This window comes from Elgaria multicarinata, chromosome 7, assembly GCF_023053635.1.
Source record: "Elgaria multicarinata webbii isolate HBS135686 ecotype San Diego chromosome 7, rElgMul1.1.pri, whole genome shotgun sequence".
In the NCBI taxonomy this organism is placed as follows: Eukaryota; Metazoa; Chordata; class Lepidosauria; order Squamata; family Anguidae; genus Elgaria; species Elgaria multicarinata.
Genome location: NC_086177.1, coordinates 54,488,551 through 54,511,794, shown reverse-complemented (window position 1 = coordinate 54,511,794; position 23,244 = coordinate 54,488,551). Strand labels below are relative to the sequence as shown.

Below are 23,244 nucleotides of genomic sequence, written 5' to 3'. Positions count from 1 at the left end.
AGACACTAGGCGTCGAATGGGATGAAACTGGGCCAATGAGTTGCAAGCCCTTCAACTTGAGGGCCAGTTTAATGGCATTTACAATCCACACTGTGAGTTTTTGCAACCTTTGAGTCTTACGAAATTTGTCCGTTCTAGCCTTGTGTGGAAACCCGGGTTCCCACCAAAAACGTTTGCCTCAGATATAGAAGTTTCCAAAATGAGCTCCACACAAGCACAGAGCCCATATGTGTGATGCACAGAGCCCAGGAAGAAGAACTGGCATCCATAATCTACCTGATAAGGTCTACAATCCTGCAAAATTTCAAACAACCCAATACTAACAGCCACAGATACAGCAAGTTAGTAAGTGCTGAAAATTGACACATTTGTACTTTTTACTCAAACTCTCTCCCTTTCAAATTTCAAACTACTGATATTCAGACTTGTTGAAGAGTTGTGTCTTTCATTGATTTGGTAAAATTCTAAGAATAGTTTAAAAACATCAAGGTTTTTCTGCCCCACGAAAGCCTATGGCAGCAACTGCTAGTCAGTTAAGTTGGGTGTCGCTCTGCAGCTAGAATGCTGCCAGTACACTCCAGTGTACTGAATTCCATTGTTCCTGTGCTCGCTTACAAGCAAGAAACAGGCATGGGTCAACTCACAGGAGTACAGTAAGACTCAGCTGCTTCACATCTTCCTCTTCCTGTAAGGGGAATGGCTTGCTGCTTGGTAGGTGTTGTTCAAGCTTGAGCAGGGCTGGCTATCCATATCTATTCTCCCTATGCAGCTTTAGGAGAGTTCTTGGATCTACAGGTTGGTGTTTATATACCTCTCATGATCCTTTAATAAACCTGTGGCCTGTTTAATCTCAATCACTGGTGTCCCTTTTTTCCTTTCCTTCCACCCCCATAATACTTTAACATGTGGCATCTTTATCATATCCAAAAATCAATGCTTTACAAAATGGAAAAACGCAATGCTGAATAATTATTTCAAAATGATAGAAAGTAGTTAAAATGCAACCTTTTCATAACTGTCAGAGCTTAATAAACCTGAGATTTTGTTAGTTTCAAACATCACCCAACCCTGAATGAAATTAGATTTCAGCAGATGTCAAAGCTTAAATGTGCCTCCCACGTTTCTAGCACCTCCAAAACATAGAGCAATCTAACAGAGTGATGAAATAGTGATAGGTTTCCCCCCTTCTTTTAACAACAGCAGTGGACTTTAAAATTAAGCTCAGCAGGGAGGACAACCTGACACAAATTACAAAAAAATTACATGACTGAAGTGAAAAAATAGTTTCTATTCTCCACCCCACCCCCTGTAGATTGGTACTTCTTTGTTATGCAGAGTTTTAATAAGGAAGTAGCATTAAAATACAGGAAAAAATAATAATTAGAAAGATATGTGTGTCTGACTAAAACCATGTTTTGGCTTTCTAGTGTCCATTAAGATCTGTATAACAGGTCATGTTGTAATGTAGGGGTGGACAACGTGGCCCTCCAGCTGTTTTCACTTTCATCATTCACCATTGGCTATGCTGTCTAGAGCTGATGGAAGCTGGTGAGACCACAAATTGCTCACTCCTGTTCTAATGCATAACTTGCCTGTTCCTTTTTCACAGGAGTGCTGTGAGCTGCAACAGCAGAAAATTGTTCTAATGCATTCTGGTGTTCTTCACTTAGCTGCTGCTGCTGCTGTTGTTGTTGCTGCTGCTGTTCTTGGGGCCCTGTTCCACTTGTTCCTTGCTTTCCAGAAGTTTCTTTCTGATCTTGGTCCTGATCCTTCGATTCAGAGTCTGACCCAGATTCTGTAGTCATGGTTGATTATTCTGCAAAAGAAACCAGAGCTATTCAGTCATAAAAACTCAAAAGGAAACAAGTAAGTTCAGCTGGCAAAATTTAAGACTAGTTGGAGGGAAGTAGAAAGTCATGTCCACCCACCTCTGCACATGATAGGAAGTGGGAGCAGTAATCACATATACTTCCCTGCTCCCTCATCATATGTAGAAGGTCTGAACAGGGAACAGGGAGCATCTAATTTATTGGAATCCAGCATCTTCCTAAATCTAGTCACTGAGCCCACCAACCAGAAACAAGTCCTACTTAGGGGCTCAGAGCTTGATTAGGAGGACTCTTAAATGTCAGTCAGATGATCTATCACTCTTCATGCTCAACTCTGCCACTAGACTCTCAAGGATATTAGATTGAAAATTTATTTATTTATTTAAGGATTTTTATGCTGCCATTCAGCCAAAAAAGGCTCTCACGGCAGCTTACAATATTTCTTGATAGTCCCTGCCCACAGGCTTACAATCTAAAAGACATGACACAAAAGGAAAGGGGATTGGGAGGGAGGAGGAGGAGGAGGAGGAGGAGGGGGAAAAGGAAAGCAAATTCAGGCACTACAATCTTAGTTGGAAAGTTCAGCAGTTACAGTTGACAGCAGGAGGGAGGGGGCTCTCAGCTGGAGCTGGACCCAGGCACGGTGGAGAGGTGCCTGGCTGCTGCTTCCTCCCTCACTGGTGGCCTCTGCAGAAAATGCCCTATCCCTGGCTGGTTACTCCTAAATCTTTGCACTACTCAGGAATCCCTCTGAAATTAGGGTTCCACAGTGGCCCAGTTGTAGGCTATGACAAACATCTTAAGTGTAGAATTCATGCAACCTTAAAAATAAGTTTTCAAATTAAATAAATACAACATAGTCACAGTTTGAATTGCACTTGTTATGACTCTTTCCTACATAGATCTATGCCAGTTCAAAATAAAAGGTTTGACAGTAACATTTTTCCCCATTAAGAGGTAATTTGTTTAACTGAATAACCATCGTAATTTGTTTGACTGAATAAATATGTAATTACAACCTCCACCTCTAGAACATCAAACTTGTTACTGTTATGGAACTGTCCACTATCTACTCCCAAGTTCGCATATTCATTGTTTACTAGGCAAGCTACTTTCTGATAGTAATTCTAAATTGTCACTCGGGTACTTTGACAATCCCTCTCCTTCAGCTAAACCTCTGTCATAGGGGTGTTGTGTTTCTTTGTCTTTGGGCAAAGGCTGGGGCAAAAGTGTAACAAATGTACAACGTGATGTTTTTTAATTGCTTATCCAGCCCCTAACAAAATAACTTATGTTTAGTGGCACTGGTGGAGAAGATGCATAATTGCATGAGTAGGGAGGGGAAAGGCAGGGGGCAGTCTCACAATGCCACAACTCCCTTTCCTCGCACAACTTATGATCTACTTTTTAACTTCTCCACCAAATAGTTAGTGCACAACTAACAATTGTGATAATTTCACATGTAATTATAATATCATCTGTACTAACACACACAACCAAAAGTATAAAAGGGAACAAGAAAACCCCACCTCCATAAAATATTATGAAAGAGTCTGTCTGTATCCATTTTATGTGAAGAATACAATTCAAAACCCTCCATATAAAGTGAATACATTACTCTTTCTGTATGGTTCTGCTGCTAGATTATTTAGACTTTCTGTATGAAAGTCTAAATAATCTAGCTGCAGAACCACCATGAAAACATCAAAATCCATTCATGCAATCTTGTTGTAATTTAAGAAAGACTATAACTTCATATAAGCCAACATAAGAAAAGGTCTAGACCAGAGTTACATGCAAAACATACAAAGAAACATTCACAAAAATATGCTTGCTGTTATATGGATTAACAGTCTGAATGTTATCTTCATCAAATAAATAATACAGAAGGTAAACAGAGACCTAAACAACACATTACTCTGAAGATAATCTAGCAGCTACATCTTTTTCCTTCCTTCCTTCCACTAAAGTAAGAGCAGGGCCCCAATCTGGATCAGGACCCTAGCTTGAGGAGGAACGTTAACCCTTTGCCCTCCACTCTGGTCCCACTCTGGATCCCTTTTTGTCAATGAAAATTACAGGTCAATGGGTTTGATTTCAATCAAAACCACAGTGGGGAGTAAAGGGTTAACCACCACCACCACCCCACTCCCCACACTAGGTTCCCAATCCAGGTAAGTATCCCTCCGTTTACTTTACAGCAAAAAATAAAGTTTAAAGTAACATGGAGATTGGCTGAGAGAGATGCTTTGAGAAGAGTAGGGAGGAAAGGAACCAGAAATACAGGCTACATATACTCGATCCAAAGGTAGAGGCGGGTAAGAAATAATTATATTATTATTATTATTATTATTATTATTATTATTATTATTATTATTATTATTATTTCCCACATGGTTTATTATCAATAGATTTCTGGTAGAGGGGAATAATCTTCATAAACTGTAACTTCATTGTTGTCTTAATTCACTCCATCGTGAAAACAAAGAGTGTTTGTGAAAGGCATTTCCAGATAGGTCTGGAAACTGAATACATGTAAATAATAAATAGTTCATCAAGCAATTAAGAAGAGAAGAAAGGTTCACTAAAATGAATCTCTACAACTCTCTGTAGACTTGCTTTTTTTTATCATTCAAGTCTAATTTCCTTCGTTTTCGACTTCTTTCAGCTACTATAAATCCAGGGGTTTTCTTCCTCTGCTGACTTCATTGCTGTGCTCAGCTTATGTTCCATCGTTGTGATTGATGATGTCTACAATACATTTTCTGTAAAGGCTTTACTGGGATAGCCCTCATCACTTTCTTGTTTACAGAAACCTCATTAATACCAATCCACTGTGTCAACAGTGCCTATAAAGTGTCTTGCTTACAAAGGGTGCATATGCACACCCATCATTCACCATTTACATGCTTGATTTAATGCCTTAGAAAACTAAATGCGGTTCAGACAGCAATTTATCAACTTTTATTTTAATTTATCCAAGGTATGCACAAAATAGCTCTCAGTTTTTTGCCAAAATGGTAGGTGTGCCAATCGTGTTAGTGAATGGTCAAGAATCAGCCCCTGAACGAAATATTACCTGACCGTGAGCTGTGTACTTGGCTGTTAATTAGCAATCACTAACATTTCTTTAAATCAAAGGGTGGGGAGGGAGCTTTGGGTGTCTGAGGGCCAATTTCCATCCCTGGGGCCTGCCCAGGAAAGTGCACCCCAGATGCTGCGCCACTAAAATTTGGTGGCGCTTTGATGCTGAATTTCGGGGATACAACAGTGGCTGAAAAGCGCTGCTATTATCTTGCTTTAAAAGCTAAAGTGGGTCATTTTCAGCCGCCATAGGGTTGTGCTCCTGAAATTCAGTAAAAAAACGCTGATTGTTTCACTGCTGCTACACTGCTGAATTTTGGTGGCAGGGGCAAGTAGAGACCTCAACAAAGGCAGGGGATACATGCAGCATGTTGCCTACCCTTGCTGTAATTCCTCACTCCCTTAAAGAAATAGCACTTCCAGCCAACAATTTTTAATATTGGTTTCTGTTTCTCAGCTTCACATCTGGCTCTTGAACTTTCTCAAGATGGAAGAAAGTCAGGCAGCCTGGCAATCATTCATATATTCCTTCTCTATCTGGGGTGATTTTCCTGCCATACTAAACAATAGCCTGAACATAAGAAGAAGCATGCTCTTCTCTGATATTTAATAGAGCTTAATACAGTGTCACATTCAGCTATTGGTTTTGCCTTATGCGCTAATGTTTGAAAAGGGTTTACATGCTGCCCTGGTTCAGTGAAGATCTTTGGCGCACTGGCATCTTTTTCTGAATGAACTTCATGCAGACTTCCTATTTCTATTACACACCAAGTACCACATCCAGGGGAGATTCCGAGGGACCCTCAATTTCATCCTATATAAAGAAAGCTATCAACTATGATCAGAATATTTAATTGTGATATTAAAACAATGTCAGGTGAGGATTTTATATATCTAATTGTAAACATACCCCACTTTAACAGAGAGATATGGACAATACCTTTTGATAGGGGAAATTCAGATGCAAGATCTATAGCATGGGTAGGCAACTTTCATAAGAACATAAGAAGAGCCATGCTGGATCAGAACAAAGGTCCATCTAGTCCAGCATTCTGATCATATAGAGGCCAAATGGCTGTCGACCAGAAATCCACAAGCAGGACACGAGTGCAACAGCACCTTCCAACCAAGTTCCAACAGCACCTTCCAACCAGAGGCGTACCACCTCTGATACTAGAGGCAGCCATTAACAGCCACCATGGAAGGTTTAAATCAGGGGTAAGTGGTGGCCCTGCATGCATATTTGTCTTTTTTATTCTGGGCTCGACCACACATTTTAAACGTTAAACACTGTCCTGCTAATTAAATTCATAAAATTACTTTTATGGATCCCCTCCATATACCTTCAGTAGAAACTGGATGTTTTTGCAAGTCCCAATTGTTCCCTCTAATAGTGAACGCAGTAGGCTGACAGTTGACTGCTGTGAAGGCTTAACAGAAGGCTACTGAGAAATAAGAGTTCAGGAAATACCCACCACCACCACAAAAAAAGACACCTCAATGAGAACTAAGCATTCTTAGTGGGCTCAAGGAACCTCTAAAGTTGACTAAACAGTTGCAAGTGAAAAGGAGAGGGGGAAAGTGAATTAGTCTGCTTGCTTTCCTTTCCATCTTACACTGGAAGGGGACATGATTGGCTTAGCACCCAAATCAGGAAATTCTACTGAGAGGGTAAGGATGCGCTGCAATATTTTGTAAACTTATAAAGAGCAATCATATCTCCACACCTGCTGAACTACCATGAGTTACCTGTATATTTAATTCCAGCAGGCCATTGAAGCAATCTCTTGGCCAAGATTTCCAGAATGCCTCAACATCCTACTTTGCTATCTGAAGCAAAATCATATCAAAATGTTGAGATTGTGCTAAAAATAATAATAACTTTATTTACTTCTTCATTAGACCTTAACCCTGTTGATAACCATATTAGCTCACCTTCGTTTAAATCATATTTTTAAATGGTTTTATAAAACAGCATTTTTAATTTGAAGTTCCACTACAATGGGCCATGGGATTCTTAAAGCCTTTGGCTGAAATTCTGCACAATATTCTTGAATCCCACACATCAATGGGATTTAAACACCCTAATTGTGCATTGGATTTAAGCCCTTATTACTATTTCCTCCAAATAAAATAAATTTTCATAACTGAAGTTTTAACTGCTAGAAATGATTGCATTCAGCAGGCAACTGTCTATATGTTATTAGTTCCAGGCCACTGTATATTTTATATTTGAATCCCAAAGCATTACTAGAACCATATTAATTGAGCAGACAGAATTGGGCAATTCATATATACACCCTTCCTTATACTGTAACTAGGTTACCACAGCGGTCCCCAACCTTTTTGGCACCAGGGACCGGTTTTGTGGAAGACAATTTTTCCATGGACCGGGGGTGGTTGGTTGGTTGAGGGGATGGTTTTGGGAAGCCCCCCGCCTCCCCACTCCAGTGTCCTGGCTTCGCACCCAGCTAAAGCAAAGCCAGGACGCTGGGGCGGGCGGCTTCGGAACGGCGCGCCAGGAAGTCGCTCTCCCAGAGCAGCTTTCAGCCGGGCGCGCCATTCCGAAGCCACCCCACCCCACCCCAGCGTCCTGGCTTCACTTCGGCTGGGCAGGCAAGATGGCGACCCACACCAAGGTACGCTGGGGTGGGTGTGGGTGGGTGAAAGCAGCTCACCTGCGCGGCCCGGTTCCTAACAGGCTACGGACCCGTCCCGGACCATGGCCCGGGGATTGGGGACCCCTGGGTTACCATTTACAGGACATCAAACTGGAAAATTTTTGTGAACTGCCCAGAGAGCTTTGGCTATTGGGCGGTATAGAAATGCAATAAATAAATAATACTAGTAAAAATAATTTAGAAAATCAATGTACTATAAAACCATTCAGAATAGGATAGCATGTCTCAAACAGATTGTTTTCCATTCAGGTTTTAAAAATTTCCAGCTGTTTAACTCAGTGATATATATATGGTGTGTTTAAAACACACGCTCACACATGTGCATGCAGTGTTAACGAGAAGCCAGAAAGAACAGACATTCTTTTGGATGAAGAGTTGTATGGAGCAGAACTCCATGAACTGGGTACTCCTTTGGATGGAAAGGAAGAGGCAATTTTGGCAGTTTCTCCTGCAGTCCCTTATCTCCCCCCCCCCTTCTCCAGAGGCTTGTGGAACTCTGTGGAACAGAATGGGAAGTGACTCTGGGAACTGGGGGGGGGGGGGTTGCCAGAAACTGCATCCTCCATTCCCACCCATAGGTGTGCCCAATTCATGAAACTAGAGCTTCTGCTGGATGGAAGGAACCCTTCCATTGCAAAACAGAAGGTCTGGATCCAGCCCTATTAGTAATATTCATGATCATATTTAGTCACTGTGTAATGGCACCAAGCTACATTCCCAGAATAGGTCCACTTGGCTCAGTAAATGCAATGGGAAGCAACACCTCCAAGCTGTGGACTAATACAGATGTTCAGTTTTTAAAATGTATTGAAGAAATAACTCAAAAGCAAAATAAATGAAATTTAATATTAACAGCATTCACACCAGTGGAACCTCAGCCATTGAGCTCAATTCTGTAAAGATTTCATTTTTCACAATAGACCTTAGGCAACAGAATGCAGCATTTTAATCAAACAGTTTTTTTTTTAAAAAAAAAAATCTATTACAAGAGTGTAATAATTCCATAAAGTTAATTTTCTTGTTCATGATTTTAGTTATTTGACTTGAACCACACCATTCTATCAAAAATGGCTCTCAATGCAGCTTACAATCACTAATGAAACTTGATAAAATACTAACGAAACAAATACATTAAACACATTAAAACCCAATTAAAAACAACAGTAACAGAATAAAAAGAGCCTCCATCCCAGCAGACCCAGCAGGGAGCTCCATAGCTAGCCAGAAGCCAGCAAGGACCTCTTTTGCGTTGCCACCAAATGTGCAGTTGGTGTAATATGGTCACCCCTAGATGTACCGGTGACCAACCTGGCTGCCATATTTGGAACTAGTTGAAGTTTCCAAACTAGGCACAAAGGTAGCCCTATGTACAGCGCATCACAGAAGTCGAGCCTTGAAGTTACCGGCACGTGGCTGGCGTATCAACTGAAGCTGATAGTAGGCACTCCTGCCGTTGCAAATATCTGGGCTGTCATTTGGAGCGACGGATGAAGAAGCACTCCCAAAGCTGCTATTGTAATAAGGGGATCACATAAATCTCTGCAGCATTCTGGACCAGATGAAGTTTCTGAATGGTGTTTGAAGGCAGCACCACGTATAATAGAGCATTACAGTAGTCCAAATAGGATGTAACTAAGGCATGTGTGATCGTAGCCACATCAGATATCTCTAGGAATAGACGCAGTTGGTGCACAAGCCTCAGCTATGCAAATGCAACCCCAAACTCCAGACAATGTCTCCCAGCAGTTTCATGTATATGCTAAATAGCATAGGGGATAAGATGGAAACCTGAGGGACACCACAGGCTAATGGCCATGACCCTGAACAGGAGTCTCCCAGCACCACCTTCTGAGATTGCCCCTCCAGGAAGGACCGTAACCACCATATAAAGTGTCTCGCAGTCCAATTTTGGGCAAGTGCCTCAGAGGAATCCCATGGTTGATCAAATTCACTGAGAGGTTCAGCAAAACCAATATGGGCACACTCCCCCTGTTCAGTTCCCAGCATAGATCATACGCTAAGGTGACCAAGGCAGTCTCTGTTCCAAAACCAGGCCTGAAGCCAACATACTTAAATATAAATCTCCTTTATAAATAATATGTTAACATAAACAAGGCTGGGAAGCCTAACCAACTTTTCTTCTTCTTCTCCTCCACTGAAGCAATGATTTGTCTGCTCTACACTGCAAGTACTTTAAATATATTCTTTACATAAACCAACATAGATTTTGTTGAAGCACTGGCTTATCATTCTGCTAAACCTGGTAGAAATGTTTTAATGTATGTTTCTCTGTGCTCTACACAGCTAATTGTCAAGGAGAATGGTTTGCACTTTTCAATGATTATCCTCAATGTCACAAGCACAGCTGTGCTATGCCATCAAGCATCAATCACAATGGTTGAGCACAAGATTAATTCTGATGTTTATTCTCCACATTGGGGGGGGGGAACATCTTTGAGTTGAACCATAAACACTAGTCCCTCTTCTTCAAAGCTATACAGGTTGACCTATGAAAATGTCTTCCAGGTGCACCCTTATCAATTTCAGATGTTCCCAAGAGTGGTGCGACAGCTGGTAGTTCAATCAACTTCAACTGAATACTGACTGGGGCAAGCAAAGAAAACAAGACCTAACTGTTGCTCGTGGCCATCTAAAGAACCTTTTAAAGACTTCCCTAATTTCCCAATAACCCATGTTGTTTGGTACCTACTGGATTCTCCTAATTTTTGTTTCATTTTAGACTTCCCTAATTTCCCAATAATGAATGTTGTTTGGTACCTACTGGATTCTCCTAATTTTTATTTCATTTTAGTATATGCATTACATTACACTGCATTGTATTACTAGCTATTGTTATCTTCCTCCATTACAGTTTAAATTTTGTAACTCTTTTCAATACAATAATTTTATTTTAAAGCTCCTGATAAATATGAATACATGCAAATGTTTTAGCTACTATTATTTCCTGAGAGCCACATTGGATATAAACTAAGGAACAGAAACTGAATTGCTATTAACTATTCTCCTTAGTTCCTTACAGAAAGCTCATTGGGATGGGAGGATTATATATTACACATCCTGAAATGTAACATGAATCAAAGCATTGGGTTAGATTGAGATTGTGCACATGGAACAGGTCCTGCTGTCCATGGAAAGTTTCTGATCCAGCAGAGAATTTCCACTGGTGAAATGGGAGAGGTGGTGATTTTTGATAATTTCTCCTTCAATTTGCTGCACCCTCCCCAAAAATCTATTCTGGAGGGTTGGGGAACTCTCGGGAACAGCACAGAAGGTAGTTATAGGGAGGTTCCGGGGGAAGGGGAAATCACCTCTGCCCCCACCCTGAATTGCCTTCCGCATCTTTCTGCTAGTCAGAGCATTCTAAACTCTGTTCAGGGGATATTATCACTGGTGGAAGGAAATGCTGGATCCAAACCATTGTGCCCGCAAATCCAGAAGAATAACAGGACTTGGGAAAGCTCTAATTATTTGTATTCCATTTAAATTAGGCATAATGCAGAAGCATCACTTTTGCCTGTAGAAAAACACCCAAATGGAAGTGCCATTTCCTATTTGCTTACTAAAATATTCTAAAGTACAGTAGTAGGACTCAAAATATTTTAATAGCATAAGAGATATATCTGCATAATGGAAGCAATGTGCACTTTAACATGTGTAGTAAATTTTAGTAAATTGTCGCATGAGTCTGAAATTTCAGTTCTTTCAACAGCACTACAAATGTAAAATACCACCAATTTGGGGGGAAATGAAAAGCATTTCAATTTTTTTGTCTGACTTCAAAAGCTCTTGAGACATGAGATCTCAGATACAAGGCTGGCAGCACTATAATTTATTAATATGTTGGGAGTATGCTCGTGTCCATTAGAAGAGCAATTATGGTTGTATCTGTGCAATCTAGTGGCCTCTGCTGGAGTCAAGTACATTAATAGGGATTGCTTCTATGTGTCACTTCTGATAACATGCACACATAAACATTAATAATTTAGCCATGGCTCAAAGGAACTTCCCGACATGAGAATGGAGGATTCCTAGAGAAACTAACTTTTACCTTGTTTTGTATAAGGCTTTGCAAATACATGCATGTAAAAACCTCCCCCCAAAAATCAAATAATAAAATTAGAGCCACTATCGTGATTGGAGCATATCACATCACACAGTTCTCATTCTAGCAGTTCACTCTTTCATTTCCACTGGTGTATATTAATGAAAAAACACAAGGTATAATGTTTTCTCTTTGTTTCTCCATCTTTGATCACAAGCTTACTTATGCTTAGGTAAGGCTACAACAAAGTATGAAGGATTTTGGGCGAGCAGAGGCTATGTACAATCAACATAAATAACAGCAGCCCAGCTATTATACAAATTCATCATCTTTATTTAGGTGGAGAGTGTCAAGGAAGTATTTTGGTGGGCACATATTGTTTCAATTAGCTACCTGAAAACTAATGGGTTACAAAACAGTACTAAGATTACCATCTAGCATAAGCAAAGTTTGAAATCCACAGACATTTGGCAATTTCTAAATACTTTACTGCCTTTTTGTATGTACAATTTAAAATATTGCCCTACCCATCCTCATTAACAGCAGCTAATGAGGCCACATCACTTTTCCATACTCCCGAATCTTCTGTGCAGATCAGTTTACAGTTGCTGTGCAATAATTACCGTGGGTACCTCATCTGGACAGCAATCCAGAAAATGCCTCAACACAAAGTCATATAAAACTGTTCCAGTTAGCTGAAAAACCAGTTGGCAGACAAAAGGCAAGGCACAAAGGATGCTCTGGTGCCTGTCCTGAAGTTCACTCATGCTGGCCTAAAAAGTTATTATTGTGGATTTGCACCATTATGAGCTCTTATCTACAGGAGTAGAATGTTTCAGGAATGAACACGCTACCCCACCCCCTGGAAATAGCTAAAACGTGTTTTCTAAGAATTGCGAACTAAAGTGGATGAAGGGTAAGTGGACGGCACGAATTTGAGTAAAACCAAAGCACACACCATCCTGGATGCCACAATTAAGAACTTCCCTTACTATTTTGCATACTATTGTGCAAACTAAAACCTAACAAAATGTGCTTATCAACTGCAGTGCATTCCTTATATGAAAGAACAAGCAGTGCATTCCTTATATGAAAGGAGTTGTCATGTAGTACTATTTTGTCACATTTTATTTGCTTTCTATTCATTCCAACTTCAGGAAACTCCTGTGGTGAATTCTTTCCCTGAATTTTAAGTACCTCGTGAAGTGCTTTCTTCCTCATGCCAGAAAAGTTACTGAAGAAGGACATTAGCACTTTAAAACACAGAGGTGTAAGTACCTTTTGTCCTTTGCTGAGAAGTAGAAGAAAGTTGCCCTGGACTTAAAACACAACAGTAACTCACTCAAACAATTGAGATTTATTTTGAGACATGGTTCAGAGTTCTTGGACTTTGACATGGTGAGCCTCCCTCTGGTGTGCACTAAGATACAATAATGAAAACAAAAATAAATACCTAAAGATATAAAGCCACATATGTTGTGTTGGACTAGAGGGCCACTTGCAATCCCTAACAAAGTCTACACTTCTTCAAGGAAGTCTTGTGTCAAGATGGGGCTTGGGCTTCTTGATTTGGTTTCAGATGCTGAGTCAGACTCAAAGACAGGACTAGAAGAAGCCCAGCCAAGACAGGAAGTGGCGAGGAAATTCTCCAAAACTCTCCAAGATTCAGGGAAGAATCTTCCCAGAAGCTTATCTAACAGGAGGCCCAGCTTCAGAGATTGTCTTCCTCCTCCCCCCTTTGAGAACTTAGTTCTTGTTTGAGGTTGAGGGAGCACCAGAACAGATACTTCCCAGAGTCCACCGCAGGGAAGTGGGTGGGGTTGAGAGGAGGTGGGCGGTGATCTGCCAGACTAGCAACACAACAGAAGCTGGGTCAAGAGGATCCTCCCGGAAGGAGAAGTCCAGTAAAAGCTTGTCAGGGATGGCAGGAAACCGCCCATTTCATTGTTAGGCAACCGCCTTGTTTTGTTTGGCTAATGAAGCTTAGCGGCTAGCTCCTAGCCTTCACATACCCTATAGGTATGAAGAGGTACTTTTTATTGAATAAAAACTTCGTGGGTTGCACAGCGACTCTGTTATTTTAAATTTTGGTGGAAAGGCTTGAAATCCTGACATCTTCTTACACTGAGTGGCTAAACACACAAGCGTGGTTGAAATGATCAGTGTCTGCTTCTGCAAAAGCAGTTGAAGGATTCACGTGTCAAGGAAGGCCTGAAACATTCTAGCCACATTCTGAGACTAGACATTAACCAAGTTGGTGTTTTTAAAAGGCCATACCCTTTTGCCACATGATTATAACTCAAGGAGGCCACTGTTGGAGAGCTTTTGTTTGCACTCCAGTACATCATTAGAGAAGACAGCACTTTACACAGTGCTGACTGGAGGAGACAGGATTTGTTTACCCACTGAATGCAGTGAAGTGCTATGGGGACGGGGGAGGGAGTTGAGGAATCTACACACTCGCTCTCATGAATAGCAGCTAACGCCTGTAAACTTGGTGATTTTCATGAGTCCATAATCACAGAATCATAAAATGGTAGAGTTGGATGGCCTATAAGGCCATCGAGTCCAACCCTCTGCTCAACACAGGAATCCACCTTAAAGCATTCCTGACAGATGGCTGTCCAGCTTCATCTTTAATGCCTCAAGTGTGGGAGAGCCCACGACCTCCCTAGCTCATTGGTTCCATTGTCATACTACTCTAACAGTCAGTCAAGCTGGAATCCGGCTTCCTGTAACTTGAGCCCATTACTCCGTGTCCTGCACTCTGGGATGATCGAGAAGAGATCCTGGCCATCCTGTGTGACAACCTTTCAAGTACTTGAAGAGTGCTATCATGTCTCCCCTCAGTCTTCTCTTCTCAAGGCTAAACACATCCAGTTCTTTCAGACTCTCCTCATAGGACCCCTGATCATCCCTGTTGCCCTCCTCTGAACTCCTTCCAGTGTGTCTGCATCTTTCTTAAAGTGCCCAGAACTGGTAATGCGGCATTATAATACCTTATTGTTGGGCATTTTTACACTGCATTTCTGATATGACTCAAGCTAATTCTATTTCAGTGGAAGGAAACCTGGCTTGGATCCTAAAATAAATTAACTTAAGAAACTTCATAGAAAAATGGTATCCTGCCCCTCCCTGCAGCCACCTAACTCCCCCCTGCGAAGCGTCACAGCAGGGTCGGGAGAGCCTCCTAAATAATGTGTAATTAAGGTGCTAATTCACAGTATAACATTCCAGTAAATTTTACTGGAGTGAAAAATGATACCCAATTGATAAGCAATTTCCAGAGACATAGCCATGTCAGTCTGCTGCAACAGATCAATAACCCATGGCATCTTAAACATGCACACATTTCTTATAGCAGTTTTCCCCATCCTGGTGCCCTCCAGATATTTTGGGCAAGTCCAATCAGCTGCAGACAGCATGGCCAGTGATCAGGAATGATGGGAGTTCTAATCCAAAACATCTGTAGGGCATGAGGTTGGGAAAGGCTGGATTATTTATTTTTATTTCTTTAAAATGGTATTAAGCCACCTTAAAGAGTAGTTTCTGAGGCTGCTTTTAAGGGCATTATGGCACAAGCTTTTGTGAGCCAGTATCCACTTCATCATGCACACTGAATCATATCCTGATTTGGAAGGTACACATGGATGTAGAGAAAAGCAATGTTAGCAGTGAATTCAGATGGAATGAAATGAAAAGTAACAATAGCAAATAAAATTAAAGCTCAAACGTAAAAATAATTACAGTGACCATAAAGCACTGTTGATAATAACGAACATCCTGGCATGGATAAGCTAATTGACACCTGTAGTTAATTTCAGCAGGTTCAAATACAAGATTTAAAAGTGGATACATCTGAAATATAAGTTAATGACAGCCTAGTTTAAAAGGATATAAAGAAAATAGCAAATAAAATTTAAAGAGCTAACAAAATATCCTCTAAATCCCTAAACTGACTGGGACACCAGGGTAGCTCACGATCAGCTTTCCCCTGTATGAAACACCCCAAGCACTCAGATCATCTAAAGAAGTGCTTCACCATATATCTCCTCCGTTGGAAATGCAGAGGTCATTGATATGGGACAGGGCCTTCTCTGCGGCAACAGTGAAGTTGCAGAATGTGATACCCAGGGAGGCCTGCACTACCAGTTTTTACTACTTTGAGGATGCTATGTAAAAAATAGTTTTATTTCAGAGGGGGCACCTCACCAATTTCATTGTGCTAGTGCCCCCCACATCACATGTGTAATAGCAATATAGTGCTACCAAGGCAACCAAAAACGAGCGGACATGTTTTCCAGTTTCTGGAAAGAAGCAGGTTGGCGGCATTCACACAAGGCAGCTCCACCAAACTGCCTCCTTCCAAAAATGAGTATTTATGCTTCTTTAGGGGCTTTTTCCTGGGAACAGTTAAATCTCCCATGTGTAAGTGGTGGATCCCACTTGCGCAATGGAATTGGTAGGATCCACCGCTTGCCGAAGCGAAATGGCAGGACAGAAAGGAATCAGTTGGAGTGTAAATGCCCCTTTGGACTCTGCCCAGGGTGTTCGGATATTAAATGATTTTGTATTTTACTGCTGGGGTTTGCTGGGTGACTGTAGGGATTGATTTGAATCTTTAATTGACTTTATTGATACCATTATGTTTTTAACTTCTGTTTTGTATACCAGTTTTGAGTTAAGACGTGGGATATAAAGTGCTTAAATAAAATAAACATTAAAATCTATGGCTTTGCTCCCAAGAACTGAGAGCAGAAAGCAGCTCACAGAAGTGAACCCATCCCCCCCTCCAGCTCCCCCTTTCCCCAAAACGTTTCTTTAGAAGGTGGGGGGGGGGGTTTCTCCCAAATAGTGTGGAATGGGGCATGGAGAGTAGGGCTCCTCTCATGCATGGTGGCTCTGCGTGATTTTGGATAATTTCCAATTACCACTGCATCTCCCCATTGCCCCATTCCACAACATTCAGAAGAGTCCCCCGACATTCCAGAGAAGATTTTTGCAGGCTTCAGAAGGGCAGGTCAAAGAGGGTGACTCCTTCTACAAGCTTCCTTCCTTTTGCATGGATGACCCCAATCCAGCCTAAATTAGGCTGACCATATGAAAAGGAGGACAGGGCTCCTGTATCTTTAACAGTTGTAGAGAAAGGGGAATTTCAGCAGGTGTCATTTGTAGACATGCAGCAGCTGGTGAAATTCTCTCTTCATCACAATAGTTAAAGCTGCAGGTACCCTGTCCTCTTCTATATCTGGTCAAGAGGGCAGGGATCCTGCAGCTTTAACTGTTGTGATGAAGAGGGAATTTCACCAGGTTCTGCATGCATAGCAATGACACCTGCTGAAATTCTATGCAACTGTTAAAGATGCAGGAGCCCTGTCCTCCTTTCCTTATGGTCACCCTATGCAGTACTGAAACTAATCATTCAAGATTTGGCCCCTGCTCCGTTTGCTTATTCTACTATATATATAATCTGTGTCAAAGCAATAATATTTTGTGTGCAGCATGCCACAGATATGCATTCATGAGTGAGAACCACATAGGAGCTGTAACTATTATGAATGGTTTAAATATTTGATTATCGATTATCAAAAAAATCTTCATACATTCTTTATAGGAAACTGAATGACACTGTTTATAACTACAGAATTGGATGTTTTCTCACTAATGTTCTCTGTGTTGATCAAGGTAAAGGAAAAGAAAAACAATCTGCAGAATTGGCCAGGTTCAATAAAGAAGGGACTCACTAAAGGAGCTCATGTTGCTATGAATTTTATAAATGGAGCAGACACCACTAAAAACCTTGTTTATGTATTTCTCTGCTTTAGGGTGTATACAAATGTTATATTTCATAGAGCCTCAACCCTTAATTTTAAACCTCTGCAGTAGATTTATTATTATTATTATTATTATTATTATTATTAGTAGTAGTAGTAGTTGTTATTATTTACCCGGCTCTCCCTTTGGATCGAGGTGGGGAACAACAATAGTACAGCAATAAATTGACCAACCTAAACACTTCTTACTATTCAATGTGAATAGAAGCCTTTTTGCAAACAGTGGGGCACAATATGCCCGTGGCTATCTCTCTCCTAGCCTGCAGAATGGTACTCATTAGAAAAATAGTGAAGTGTTCTCAGCCATAGGTTGGACTGGACCAAGCATGGTTTTTGATGAAACTCAACCATAGTTTTTGTCAGCTCATATCTCCCACAGCATTGACTCTCACATGTGTATTTCTATCATTTTGTAAAGCTTTTACTTATAGAGCTGTTGGTTAACCTGGTCCTGAAATTGGGCTTCTTGAAAATTGGCAAAAAAAAACCTGATCCATTTCCATGAAACAGACTGCATTTTAAAATTAAAACCACTGTAAACTTGAACATTGTGCAATGTTGGTTACTGTTTATGATCAAATTTTAAAAAATATATCCTAAGTAGTTATTAAAAGTTTTTAAAATGGGGCTATATTTAATGTTAGTTTAATCTAAGTCCCATTTATTTCGATGGGTCTACTCTAACATTGGGTAGTACTAACACTGGATACAACCCATGGATTTATACCTTTAAAAGATTGTAACTTTCATAGTCTCTCTCTTTTAATGTACAAACCTTGCAGCCTTAACAGTGAGTGTTGTTCATTACTTTCCCATGACACTTTGTCCCTCACCCTTGTTTAAATAGTAGGTAGCTTTCATAAAAGGGAGCAGGTATAATCAGATTTTAAACTGCTCAGTATGTCCAAAATGAAAGCTACAGTACTTGGAGTACTTGGTTTATCTCTGATGTGCTATTAAAAATAGAAAGCAAAAGTGCATTGTGACTTTAAAATATTTTAAGGGAGACAAAAAAGCATATTGAAAGACAGGGAAAAACAGACCCCAGGAAGTTTCTTCATTCCTCCCCCTGCCCCGTCCCCGTATCTCCTGCTTCCATTTCTCAAAGTGGCAGGAAAACTACAGACTTATTTGTCCAGAAGACTTGATTGTTATGTTATCTTTGTTTGCTCCTAAGATATAAATGTTAATATGTAAAAATTCAATCCTCTATTAACATTCTTGTTTGAGGAGCAATCCCTTAGCTAAACATATATGACAGATGATGAAATTCCGTCTTCATCACAATAATTAAAGCTGCAGATCTACTAGAGTGACCAGATACAAAAGACAGCAGGGCTTCTGCAGCTTTAACTGTTGTGATGAAGAGGGGATTTCACCAGGTCCTGCAGGCATACAAATGACACCTGCTGAAAATCCCTTTTCTCTACAACTGTTAAAGATACAGGAGCCCTGTCCTCCTTTTCATATGGTCACCCTAGTACTGCAGAAAAAGCGAACATTTACAAAGACTTTTGCAAACAGGCCAAAATATTAGGCAAAACTTGGTGATGCTTTGTTTCCATGTAATGCTTTCCTATCACAGCGGTGAAATAACAAACCCTGATTCTAAAATATAGCCTATATTAAAAAGTACGACCTGATGAGAGAAAAATAATAAAACGAAACGGAAAGTGGTACAATTTCTGCTGTGCAGTGACAGTGATGTTTCTAAGAACAATAAGGGGTTGAGGGGAAAACACAATTACTTCCACACAAGAGATAATTAAAGAGAAAATAAAAATACAGTACAACTTGAAAACTAAGATGGGCAACAATTCCCCTTTGACAGAGCTGTATTTGATGCAGAAACTAAAAGGCTCTTTGAAACAGCTGCATGCAAATAAGAACGCTATTAACTAAAAAAAACAGTATACAGCCATGTTTTATATAAACGTATGTATATTTTAAAATATTCAAAACTCTTAAAAATAGTCCCCCAAATGAGAGTATATTACTCTGTTGCTCTCTAAAATTTTGAACTTTTGAAGTTCTCCTTTAAACATATACTGACATACATATATATAAGCTACTCCCACATTCTGAAATCATATAATACTGCTATCTCTATACAGTTGCTTCTTCTTCACCATTTAAATTCCCGATGACCCATCCATGCAGGCTGATTGACGAATGCTATCTTACAGCTCATGAACTCCTGGATTTATCTGATATCAGCAGGTCTGAAGATTTAGATTGCAGAAGGAGCCTTTGATTGCATCAGCTAGTATTGATGTGACTTTTGAGGTCAATACTTTACTTCCACAGGATTGCATAAAAAAAATTACAGGTAGTACAGAAATTATAGCTACCTTATGGAGGATGGGAGTGAAAGAAAGAATAGGTTCCCAATAGGTTGAGAATTTAGCCCTCCCTCCCCTAAATCTTTCTAACCAAATGTAAGCAGGGGAAATCACACCAAGACCATTCCAGTTTCACTTGAACAGTGACACTGTTCAGAATGGATTTCCTCACTGCCCCTTCACCGTGCCTTCTTGGAACAGATCAGGAGCAGAGCTCAGGCTTGCCTACACCTAGTCCCATCCACCCCTAAACATGCTTCTCCCTTGGAAGAAGAAGTGAAAGAAAGAACTTCAAGATACTGCATTTACGTACACAGGATCTTGCTGATCCTAGGAGACAAATCTCAAGACTGAAGCCCGCTTTTGAACTTTCCAGGAAGATATTGTCTTCTGGGGATAATACATTATTAAATGTTCTAGTTTTATGCCAATCAGTCCTTAAGCATAGAAAATTAATTTTGACATGATGGAATGGGATGCTGTATTACACAGGCTTCCCTTGTCTATCCATTCATTCTACATTCTATAAATTCACACGGACTGCAATAGCTACTCACCTGGAATAATAGTGGATTTACAGTGCTCAGGTGGCAACTCAGTGGGAGATATAGAGCTCCATCAGATGAGCATTCTATTGCACAGTCGTTACTGGACAATCACGGATTTTTGTGGGTCCCTCTCATAACATTGTGTGCTTCCCCCGCGCGCCTCCCGCCCCTTCTAGCCTTCTTTGTGCCACAAAAAATACCCCAGTAAGTCCAACTTATTTTTAAAGACAGAAGTTGCCGCTATCTCCTGCTGTGTGCAGAAGCAGCGCGATCAAAATGGCCCACTGAATGGGCGATGTGCAGGGACAAACCCAGGGTTGGAGCAGTGATGGTAAGCCAACGTCATTTTCTCCCACGTGATGACGCTCATAGTTACTGTTCTGTCTGGCACATAATTGGAGTCCTTGTTAAACCCAGAAATTATTTAAACTCATCTTCTCTGCCATCTTTGCATAGTGAATATGGGAAACTAGTGTTGGGAAACTTTAAAACTAAGGAGTTGGGTGCTATGCATATGACCAGCATGACACGGTGATGATGTGCTTCACTAATAGTTATTTTTCATATGGTAGTCTTGTGTGTATATACCACCAGTGCTCAAACACAGGAATTCAGCAGGCTTCAGCCTGTCACCATCCCATCAGAACTGTCATATGAACTAGCCTTTAATCTCAGATGTGTTAATAGCAAGATAAGTTCAGGTAACATGTATTCAAGTCACCTTCCTTGGAATTATGTTGATTTCTATCTTGGACTTAACTATAGGCATGTGAAATTATTTTATTAATTGGTGTGTTTTGCAATAATAGTGGTCTGTGTATTTACACTGAAGGTAAACTACAAAATCTTGCATTGGAGGTATAAAGTACATTCAACATGAGCTAACACATTTCAAACTTCAGTGTTTCTTCCTTGGATTTTTCTAAAGCAACTAGGGCCGTTTCTACACCTGCCTTTTTGCCAGGGATCGTCCCGGGATCATCTCTGTGAATGCAAATGACACACAGGGGTTCCGGGAGCAGGCAGGGGCCATCCCTCCATTTTCCTGGGATAATCCTTAGGTGTAGAAAGGGACTAGATGTTTTTGTTTTATGTTTTCACTCCTTTTTCTGATACTGACAGGAAACTAACATTTCTTGATTATTCTTTGTGCTGAGTATGTTTATGATGCTTGTGGTGCAGAGTACAAGTCTACATTGCATAGAAAACAGCCCCTCTTCACGTCAAGCAGGGATAGGAAACTTCTGGCCTACAGGCCTGTTAATGCCTGTGGGGATTCCCCACCTGGCCCTCTTCCAAGGGGGGGGGGAGAGAAATAGCAACTGATAAGTGTTTCCCCCACAAAACAATGAAAAAGTCTCCCGTTCTCTGTACTTAGCAGAAGAAAGCACTTTCTCTGATTAGCAGCTGAGCAGAGATGAGAGCTTTCCCCCCTCTAGGAAAGAGTGGGAAGGGCCAGGGGAGGAAACAGTCATCCTTCTGAGCCTTGTGCTGAGAGGCTTGCTCTGTTTACTTCTTAGTAGACATACAGAAGTTCGGGATGCTATTTGCAAGTGTTGCTGAATGATTCAGTCCTGCTTGTTTCTGAGTAGACCTGCAGAGGTGTTTTGCTTACTTCTGAGTAGAGACATGCTTTCTGCTATAAAGTGCTAATGACAGACTATTTCAGCCCCACACACTTTTGTCAGTGGCCCTACCCACCACTAGAATGCAACCCTCAGATAGTCTTCAAAATGAAATCCAGTCCTTGGGACAATTTAAAAAAAAAAAATCTTTAAAAAAAATTCAAACAACCAGCAATAACACATCTAATTTATAAATTTTAAAAGTGTTTATTAAATAAATAACCAGATTTTAAAACATGGATCATTTTAACATAAAACACCAGCTTCAGTCACAAATGCTGCAGCACCACTTATGAACTGAGTACAAGAATTTAGTAAGAAACTAGAAACAAGACTCAGGAGAACATCAGTACCTGTATTAAACAACCAATTAAGCCGCATTAAGAAACATCATGGCTTGTTTCATTACATCCTTCACATTGATATAGATAAATAAACATTTATCAAAAGATAAACATTGCTTCCATAATCCAAGAGAAGAATGTGGAAAACGTGGAAGAAAGTGATAGTGTCATATATCGCTCATGGTACCACTCTTTCCTTTCTCTTTTTCTCTCTTGTTCCCTGCCCCGGGGGAGAATGAAACCCCCCCAAAAGGTAAAGTTTGAACCAGCTGAAGTTAATTTTGATTAGGAAGATCTGCTCAATTATCTTAAGCATATTTGCCCGGGAGTAAGTCCTGCTAAACCCAGTGGGACTTGCTTCGGAGTGGGCATGCATTGGATTGTGATGAAAATTTAAAGAGTATCTCCACTGGGGAGTTTAGAGCTATACTGTGATGAGGTAGAGTTGAGAATCAGGTGTGGGGTGGATGTCGGGGCTTCTACAAGCCCCCTAATTTCCTGTGACTGTGATTAAAAAGACAATGTGTCAGAGTTAGGACAAAAGGTGAAAACAAAATTGTCCACTGGGCCTGTTTGGTGCGTTCTCTTCCCTTTCTTATTGTTTTCTTATGGTTTTATTAGATTGTAAGCCTATGTGGCAGGGTTTTGCTGTTTTATTCTTTTACTATGTACAGCACCATGTACATTAATGGTGCAATATAAATAAATAAATAAATAAATAAATCTTTCTCCTTTGGAGGCTCCCTTCAATTGCCAGCACAGAGATCTTAACTGGCAATTGAACAGAAATGCCAAAGAAAGGCAATGTTTATGGTCAATTGTTTTATTATGTTATTTTGGAGGCCCCTTTAATGGCAGCATATACATATTTAAAATAAATAAATAATTGGAATA

General features: G+C 40.4%; 1 protein-coding gene across 1 annotated transcript in view; it reads right to left on the bottom strand.

Moving 5' to 3' along the window:
* EPB41L3 (erythrocyte membrane protein band 4.1 like 3) overlaps positions 1-23,244 on the bottom strand; it is a 108,565-nt gene that overhangs the window by 73,464 nt on the left and 11,857 nt on the right. The window contains exon 2 of the mRNA XM_063130587.1: positions 1,593-1,816. Within this exon, the coding sequence (XP_062986657.1) occupies positions 1,593-1,805 (213 nt within the window). The 5' untranslated portion in view covers positions 1,806-1,816. The remainder of the gene's footprint in view (positions 1-1,592; positions 1,817-23,244) is intronic.